Source organism: Triturus cristatus, chromosome 6, assembly GCF_964204655.1.
Source record: "Triturus cristatus chromosome 6, aTriCri1.1, whole genome shotgun sequence".
Classification (NCBI taxonomy): Eukaryota; Metazoa; Chordata; class Amphibia; order Caudata; family Salamandridae; genus Triturus; species Triturus cristatus.
The window spans coordinates 1,460,365,893-1,460,375,581 of record NC_140589.1 but is presented as its reverse complement, the minus strand read 5'-3'; the positions used below and the strand labels follow the sequence as shown (position 1 = coordinate 1,460,375,581).

At 54.2% G+C, this 9,689-nt stretch overlaps 1 protein-coding gene across 1 annotated transcript; it reads right to left on the bottom strand.

The window, feature by feature from the left end:
- Window positions 1–2,805: 2,805 nt before the first annotated feature.
- On the bottom strand, window positions 2,806–7,212 carry LOC146821538 (uncharacterized). The gene is made up of 2 exons (XM_085609871.1): window positions 7,053–7,212; window positions 2,806–3,422 (listed from the first exon to the last, which is right to left on the bottom strand). Exons 1-2 carry the CDS (start codon window positions 7,210–7,212, stop codon window positions 2,806–2,808), a joined length of 777 nt encoding a protein of 258 aa, XP_085465997.1.
- Window positions 7,213–9,689: the final 2,477 nt, after the last annotated feature.

The following is a 9,689-nucleotide window of genomic DNA, read 5'->3' as shown; positions in this document are numbered from 1 at the left end:
TCCAAAGTGAAAAAGTGAGAAAGTTGAGAAAGAATTATATAGCTCCTATCTGGTCCACCGTTTATCACTCCTCAAAAGCAAAAGTTTCAAATGGCAAAGCAGGTCAATTGTCAAGGAGACTCCAAATAGATACAGGAGGAAAGTAAGGCTGCCATCTAGTTACAGATCTTTTTAATCATTATATCAACAATTTACTGGACATAATTAGAGAAGTGACACAGCATGTCCCTAAGATAAATAAGACACAAACATAGTCACTGCTATATGCTGATGATTTGGTCACACTTGCATGAAATGGTGCCGCTCTGCAGTTGTTCCAGAATCGGATGGAACCATAACTTGGAATAAAAATCAATAAGGACAAATCCAAAACCACGTCATGTCCCACCGCCCCATCAAGAAAACCTACACATAGGAAGTTGTATTAAGGCTGTGTTGGGTATTAGAAAGAGAAACAGTTTCAATATTTTGGCATACCCATATTTTCTCTGTCATGATCCATGAACTGTGCTCACCTGTATATACAGGACAGGCAAAGAGATGCTCTCCTCTGGACCTCAGCAGTATATGCAGAGTGTTGGCACCAATTGGTGTGAGTCTTTATGTCTGTAATGTGCGCTCTACGCGAAATATGCATGTGCAGGTAAGATAGACTGCAAGTCCTGGATTCCACAGGAATCTCACAAGATTTGCAAGAGTGGTGGCCATTTTGATTAATGGAGTATAAATTCCTTTTGTTCAGAGCGTTCTTTAGTACGCAATGAAGAGACTTAATTGTTGCAGCCAGACTCTTGTTGCGAGGGTTTGGGACTCTGGGATATACCTTGAAGTATTCAAAGACTTGCTGGATATAGAGACGTCACTCAGTCGGTCAAGAAAATGTTTATTAGACCATTAGTCTTTGAACAACACAAAACACACAAACATTAATCATCATGAAATATATACATTCAGCTAAATATCATAAAAACATTTATAAGCCATTAGAAACCAATCATAAAATCTATAAAAGTTGACATTGTAAAATGTATACGCACTAAGATGATATCATAAACTTATGGAGTAAACAATGGTATCACCATGAAAAAGTTAAAAAGCAATTTAAAAATGGGGAACCCTCTCATAAGCCATTAAAAATTTCCTTACAGTGATCATAAATCTCCCTACAGCACAAGCAACATCCAGGTAGCGCATGTCTGTTAAAAGTGCCAATGCTTGCACATGGTTAGAGGTGCTATATTTTACAAACAGCAGTCTTAAAATGGTTTTCCGAAGGGGCAAGACTTTTAGGCGATCCACACGTACATTTAACCACTGATTCCATCATCGCTGTTTTTATTTTGTCTCTACTATAACATGTGTTAATACCCAACTGCGACCTTGACAATTCATATCGAAACCAGCAGTTAGGTAGTAAATCTACATAAGGTAACCATTCTTCATTATTCCAAGAACTGAGCAAAAACTGGGCTGAAGGCTTTCCCTTTTAAATACTGCCTGTCGTGTTCACTGGAGATTTCATGTGTTAGAATTAGGTGTTCACTCCTCGAGGTCCCTATGTGCAGATCTGGGTACATAACCTAGGACTCAATTCCTTGCATATGGCCCATCTTAATTCGCTATGTAAAATCTAATTTTTACACCATAATGATACCTTTTGTCCCTCTCCAGCATTCAAACGTTGCCCGAATCTAACTACTGCCGCACTTGCCAGGTAGCTCCAAGATTTCATACCTGTTTCCATCCTTACTGCCTGGACATTGCGGACCTTGGCAGGGAAAGCAAACTTTTCAAGCATTTCCCCTCCTCAGATTCCCAGCAACTTTTGCCGCTCGCGCAATAAACAGACCACACCGTGTCTTTAGCGTAAAAGGCCATTTATTAGGACCAGGCTGCACAACATTAAACAATAACCAAACATTATCTGAATAAAACTTTCCCACAACACTCTACCATCCTTCACTCCTTTCACCCACTCCACACTCCCCTTTTGTACCACTCCATGCCCCTTCCGTTCCTCACCATTCCACAAACCTCCTTGCATCCTCCCGGCTCTCCTCGGCCATTTCACTCACGCCTCCAATACCCCCACCTCATTCACTCTTCCCCCCCCGAGGGATGGGTGTGCCCGCTAATGACTCCCCCCACCCCTCCAAAGTACCGCCACCCCCGCAGCCTGTCCTAAACTGGCCCGCTTTAGCCAACCCCGAACCCCAACCCCCAACTGCAGGGTGGGTGGGTGGCCTTTGCTAAACCCTCCCGATGGTGCCGAGCGCAGGAAGAGGAAGTCGCCTTCCTCCCCTGCGCTCATATACCCACCCCCTAACTCCACCCCTTGACCCTACCTGGTCCTACCCTCGCGCGAATGACCCCGGGGGAAGACTAGTCTGCGACTCTGCTTCCCCCGGGGCCCGGCATCGCGCAATAAACAGACCACACCGTGTCTTTAGCGTAAAAGGCCATTTATTAGGACCAGGCTGCACAACATTAAACAATAACCAAACATTATCTGAATAAAACTTTCCCACAACATTCTACCATCCTTCACTCCTTTCACCCACTCCACACTCCCCTTTTGTACCACTCCATGCCCCTTCCGTTCCTCACCATTCCACAAACCTCCTTGCATCCTCCCGGCTCTCCTCAGCCATTTCACTCACGCCTCCAATACCCCCACCTCATTCACTCTTCCCCCCCGAGGGATGGGTGTGCCCGCTAATGACTCCCCCCACCCCTCCAAAGTACCGCCAACCAGGTAGCCCCCTGTAGGGCGGATACCTGCCCCACCCCCTAGGCCAGGACCCATCACACATCCCTGCGACACCAGATTGCCTCATTCCAGAGCTTGCTGACCACATCCCTCATCTCCATCATGTAGTAGGCGTTCCCCAGTCTAGACAGATGCACCCCGTCATCCCTAAATAACAGTGGTTCCTCCAGTCGTAGTCCCGGGTGACTGATCACCCTAATGTCTTTTTCCCCACAAAAAACTCGCATAGCTCTGTTCAATTTCCGTCGCGCCTTTTCGATTGCCCCATGCTTAACAGCTCCCCTCCAGATCCTCCTCGGAACAAACTCAGTCCAGGCAATGCAAGCCCCTGCCAGTCTGTGCTTTAGTAACTCCAAATCTCTCTGCATCAGCTGTAAGAGCGCCAAACCCGACAGCCGAACCAAATCATTCTCCCCCAAGTGTATGATCAACAGATCCGGGCAACCCTTCTGTGGGACCATCTTCGCGAGCCAGGGCAGTAGTGCCCTCCATCGCATTCCCCCTTTTTCCCACCAGTGCACTTCGTGATGTTGTCCCTTGAGTCCCAGGTTACGGCCGTACACCTGTTGCTCCGCGTATTTTGACGCCCAGTGCACAAAGGAATGCCCCACGATCCATGTGACCGTCTTGGCCCCAGGGCCTCCCACGCAACCTAAGAGAGAAACATAGGTTAGAGACACACAAAAGAAAGCCACTCCCATCCCCATCCGACTCCCACTCCCTGCACCCCACCCTATCACTTCCGCACATACCGCTCACAACACCTTGACCTCCATCTCCCAATCTGCCGAATCCTATCCAGGACCACCCCAGCCGGGCTGCCGCTGTCGCCGCCCCAATCCAAAACGAGTGAGTTCCAAAACCCGCCGGCTCCAAACCCACACGCACCAATGCCATGCGCAACACCGCCAACAACTGTCCAGCCGTCACCCGTGCCCCTGACCTGCGAAAAAATATTTCCCCTTCCCCAAGCTGCATAGCCCTCACAAACGCCCGCCACTCAGCCACCGGGCATACACTCCCTCCCCCAATCTCATTCAACCAAACCCACTTACCCCGTCCCAACTGGTCTGTCTTCGACCGACCGAGCCAAATCCCCAGACGCCCCGCATCCAATTTGATTTCCTCATACCTCCGCCCCTCCCCTGCTCGCGTGCCCAGTAATTCAGAAACCCGAAATGCCCCAAAAAACATCCAAATCATACACAAGCGAAAAATCCGAACCTCAAACTCATCATAACAACAGAGCAGCAACGCCGCAACCAACCGGACCAACACCTCAAACGTTATGGCCTCCCTCGGTACAGTCCCCCCCCGCTCTCTCCCTGCCCCAACCCCGCAACACCCTACTAACAATCACACTTTTTGTAGGGTCAAAACCAAAAAACAAACAGCAATAAAAGGACGCCCCTGCCAACTTTCCTGAAATGGTTGCAGCCGACAACCCCTTGTCCACGCAGTGCAGTACAAACTGTAACACTCCACGCTCCACTACCACCTGTTCCCCAGCCTCAGAAACCCCGCTCTAACCCATAAAAGCGACAAACTCTGCCCACGCCATTCTGTAGGTCCGCCTGGTGGTAACAGCAACAGAATTCTCCACTAGGCCTACCACCCTCACTCCCCCAGGGCCCAAATGCCATCCGGCAGCCCCGTCTTGCACAGATCTGCTCCAGGTGCCAGTCGCCGGAATCGCTGCCACTGCAAACGAGACAAAGCATCCGCAATGTCATTATTCGCCCCCGGAACATGCTTGGCTCGAAAAATCACATTCAGACGCAAACACTTCAGCATGAAACTTCTCAACAAACGTAACACCCACAGGTCCCTTGCCCTCTGCCGGTTGACCAACTCGACCACCGTCATGTTGTCCACATGGAACAACACCGCCCTGTTTTGAAACTCCGAACCCCACACTTCCAGCGCCACCAACAAAGGAAAGAATTCCAAAAATGCAATGCTCCTCCCCTGCTTCCTCCAGTGCTCCGGCCAGGTCTCCGCGCACCACCTCCCATCCCAGAAAATACCAAAACCATCCGCCCCAGCTGCATCAGAGTAAATTTGGATTTGCCAAACCGTGTTTTCCTCCACAAAGTCCAAGGATACCCCATTGAAATCCATCAAGAACAACAACCATGTCCGCAGATCCGCCCTCACTCCCATGGAGATCCTGACCCTGTGGTGTGGAAGCACTGCCCCCGACATGGCCATGCCGAGCCGTCTGCAGAACGTCCGCCCCGCCCTGACCACCCTGCACGCAAAGTTCAAGAACCCCAGCAGCCGCTGCACCGCCCGCAACGCGACCCGTTTCTCACCAATCGCCCATTGGAGGCACTCCTGAATTTCCACTACCTTCGCGGCCGGGAGCCTCGCTGTCCATTGGATGGAATCCAGCTCAATGCCCAAGAATGTCAAAATGCAACACGGCCCACTTGTCTTTTCGGGTGCCAAAGGGACCCCAAATCGCCTCGCCAACTCCTGGAACCCCGACAGAGCCCTGCCACAGTCCCCCGAACCTGCCCTCCCGAGGAACAAGAAATCATCCAGATAGTGCGTAACATCCCGGTGCCCACTCAGCTGCGTGAATGCCCACTGCAAGAAAGTGCTAAACATTTCGAACAATGCGCATGAAATCGCACACCCCATGGGCAGGACTTTGTCCACGAAGATGGCCCCCCCGAACTGCATCCCGAGGAGCGCCAAATCCGCAGGGTGTATAGGCAGCAAGCGGAAAGCTGACTTCACATCGCATTTCGCCAATTCCGCCCCCGGCCCACACACCCGCACAAGGCGGATCGCATCATCCACCGACGCATAAAGCACCCGGGAATCCTCCACCGCGATGAAATCGTTCACAGACTGTCCCTCGGGCCATGATAGGTGATGAATCATGCGAAACTCACCCTCCTCCTTTTTTGGCACCACCCCCAATGGAGAAATAATCAAATCCTCCATCGGCCAGTCATAAAAGGGGCCTGCAATCCTCCCTTCCTCCACCTCCTTCAAGAGTTTGGCCGCCACCACCCCCGGCAATTCCTTCGCCGATTTGAGATTGTCGGCCCATCTCCGTGATTTGGGACCTTGATAACCGACCCGAAAACCTTCCGTAAAAGCCCCACTGAATTCTCAAGGCTGCCTCCCTGTCCGGGTAAAGGGAGAGCCACGGGGCCATCACCTCCACCCTAACCGGTGTAGGAGCCCTTCTGTCCAGCCTGCCCCCTACCCTTGGCATTCCGCCATTGTTCGGAAGGAGTGGTGAGTGTAAGACACTGCGTAAGGGCGTGCTTCCCCCCGCACTTAGAACACTCGTGTTTAAACTTGCACGGGTACCTGGCACAATATCCCCGATTGTAACTCCAACAGGCCCCGGTATTGTAAGTGCCGGGCTTGCTAGCCTGTCCGGCCCCACCTGTATTTGCAGTGGTCCCCCCCGCCCCAGTGTGGGCGGGACGCGACTGAAAAGACGGGTACGTGACCGGCAAACCACTCGCCGTGTGCGTCGAGGCCGAGGAATGCGTGGACGCCATCCATTGCATCCATAATTCTTGGTCCACCTCACCCCAGTGCTTCTCGGAGTTCGCGCTGACCCTTGCCCTGAACTCCTCATCATAACTCAGCCAGACAAAACCCCCAAACTGCATCTGCGCCTTCCTGATTATGTCCATATATTTCAACAATGCGATTGCCCTGTCGGGATGCTTTTCGCAATATATACTCGCATAAATGAGAAAGGCCGAGGTCCAATTCTCCATGTTCACCGGTACCCTCGGCCGCCTAGTCAGCTCCCACTCCTCCTCCTTGGAGCCCTCCTTGGCCTGCACCCCCCTATGCAGCAGTTTAAACACGTCCACGTACTCATGTTTCCAGATCTTCCCCTTAATTTTTTCGGACAAGTGCGACCCCAACGGCATAGCCAGGCCCATGTAGGGCAGCTTTTTCTGGAGCTTACTCCCTGACACCTCCTCCTTGCCCTCATCCTTCTCCGTCTGCACCCCCGCTGAAGTCACCGCCTTGCTCCCGACCGATTTGTCCTCAATCGTGAGCCCGCCCTTTGGAGCCACCACCACTTCCCTCACGGAACTCTCTCCCACCCCTACCGACCTACAAGCCTTCTTCCTCCCACCCTTGGGACCCCCGTCCCACACCGACCACTAAGCCTGCTCACCTGTCAAAGTCGGATGTCGCTCGCTGAGTCGTCCTCCGGAGGGGGCCGCCTGTCACGTCTCTTTGTCCGCCGGTCTCTGGGGCACCTGTAACACACCAACCTCTCTGTTGTCCTTGCCTGCGCCCGTCCTGTCACAGTCATCCCGCACCTCCCCCTCCTCAAGCTCATCACTTTCCGCCTCATAATCCAACTCCACCTCTGCCTCCACACTGTCAGGCACCCACAGCACCTCTCTCACCGCTCTCTTCACACCCTTGCCACTCACAGCGCCAGACATGCGTGACCCCTTCCCCCCCGCTGCCGATGCCCGCTCCCGCGCTGGAGGGATGGCCGCCGCGGACCGCCCTACTGCTTCGTGACAGCGGCAAGGGGCCGTCTTGCGCCCCACCGTACTCCCCCGAATTCTGCCGACAGCCGCCGGCTTGGATCCCCCCCGACCCCCCAGGTCGCTCGAACCTGAGTGGGCCCCGGCACCATCGGGCCTCAAAGCCGTCCTGGCCGTCCCTGCCTGCTTCCGCGATCCCCTGACAGCTCCCCCCACCCGCGACCTCGCCGCCTCCGCCCTCGCTAACTCCTCTTGCTCCGCCCACCTCTCCTCCTCCGACGTGGGCGACGGGGGCCCCACAGCCACGGCCTCCCACACCGCCCCCGCCCTCCGCCCGGCCTGCTCTACCCGCCTCGCGTCGGCCATTTGCGCCAAAATGCGCTGTTCCCGGAGCCTGTCCTCCCACGTCCAGGCGCCCCAACCCGGAAGCGGAGGGGGGGGGGCGGGAGCCCAAAAACCCCCCTTCAGGCGGCCCAAAACCAACATGGGTGGACCCCACCGGAGGTGGAACCCCCCCGGACGGACCCGCGACAGCCCCCCCTCCCTGCCCCCCACGCCCAAACCTGCCACGCCTGGAGTAGAGGCCCGAGACCCCCGGGACAAATCAAGGGGCACATCAACCGCCACCCCCACAGCCCCCCCGCCCTCTCTGCGCCAACCAACACGCCCTCCGCCCCTCCCGTAGCCCCCGACCCCCCTTCTCCCACCACCGCCCCAGCCTCAGGCTCCCCGCCCTCACCAGCAACCAGCAGCCCCTCCCCGGGCCCCCCCACTCCCAGGCCCGCCGCACCCTCCGAATCACCAGCCCGCCCAGCCTCTGACAAAGCCCCCGGGAGCCGCTCCTCCGCGGACCCAGCCGATGACACGCCCCCTTCAGCCTCGTGGGCCTGGAAGGTCAGCGGGGGGAAACGAAGACGCGGAGGCAGGCTCCTGCGCCGGCCTCCGCGCGCCTGATTCGATCGGCCCGTGCCCCGCCCCCTCCCACGCAGACCCAAGGGAACCAGCGGTGGCGGCGGTGGCGGCTCCTCCTGACATGCCAATACCACCGCCGCCACCCGCGCCGAGGCCCCTGCACGGGGCCCTCTCAAAGCCCACCCACGCCTCCCCCAGCACACCGGGCCGCAGGAGATCCTCCCGCCCGGCCCGCCCCAGAACCGACAACGCCCGCCTCACCTCCTCAGAGGTCGCTACACCGTCGCCTCCGTCGTGCGCCATAATCGCGATTCCCGCCTGACACTACAACGGCTATACACACGCAAACTAGTCCCAGGCCTAGACCTACACTACTCTCCACACCCTCCCTTTGCTAAACCCTCCCGATGGTGCCGAGCGCAGGAAGAGGAAGTCGCCTTCCTCCCCTGCGCTCATATACCCACCCCCTAACTACACCCCTTGACCCTACCTGGTCCTACCCTCGCGCGAATGACCCCGGGGGAAGACTAGTCTGTGACTCTGCTTCAGACTACTCTGCTTCCCCCGGGGCCCGGCATTAGGCTTAGCAGCTCAGCTCCGTACTGAAATTGGAGGCGGATCATAGCAGCATACGCTTTTAAAACTGGTCTGTGGGACATCTCCCCATAATCTCTGTTAAACTTTTTCAGACTGCTAACCAAGACAAGGGCTCTTGCTTTAAGTGATTCAGTATGTGTATTCCTCTTTAAGTTCTTCTCAAACCATATGCAAGGGACTTATATTCATTTACAGATTCCAATTTGATGTGACCTAAGTGCCACCCAAACTGTAGGGTTTTTTGCCAAAGCCCAGAACCTTAGTCTTCTCCATGTTTACCACAAGCTTTTTGCAATTCCAATATCCCATGAAACCATCGAACTGTTTTTGTAATCCAATCGCTGTTAAATCCATAATCTCAAGGTCGTCCACATACAGGTTTTAATTCATTCTGGGACTAATTCCCTTAGTTGCTGCTAAAGTTACTGGTAAATCAGTTATAAACAGGGAGAAGAGTATGGGTGCCAGAACACATCCCTGTCTCAGCCCGTTATTAATTTGGATTTTCTGGGTCAGTGTCCCCTCACTGTCCGTAAATACCTGGGCCAAATTGTGCGAGTGCAGCTCTTATATTAAAACCAGGAGGTTCTTAGGAATATCTTGCTTCCCAAGTGTTTCTCATAGACAATTCTGGTCCACCAGATCGACGGCAATGTGGAAGTCAACAAAGCCCCTTTGCTCCACAGACCTCTGCGCTAGGGACCATAAACAGAAACAGTGGTCTACCATGGAGTGGCCTTCCCTAAAACCCCCTTGTTCTGGGGGTACAGTTATGATTTCGCTCAGCCCATTCCTTGAGACTTTCTAAAATAATTTGTGCAAACAGTTTTCACCCACATCAAGCAGATTAATTCGCCTGTAGTTCTTGGGGACCTTTGTGTCCCCCACTCTTATGTATTGGTCTGATGATAGCCAGGGCC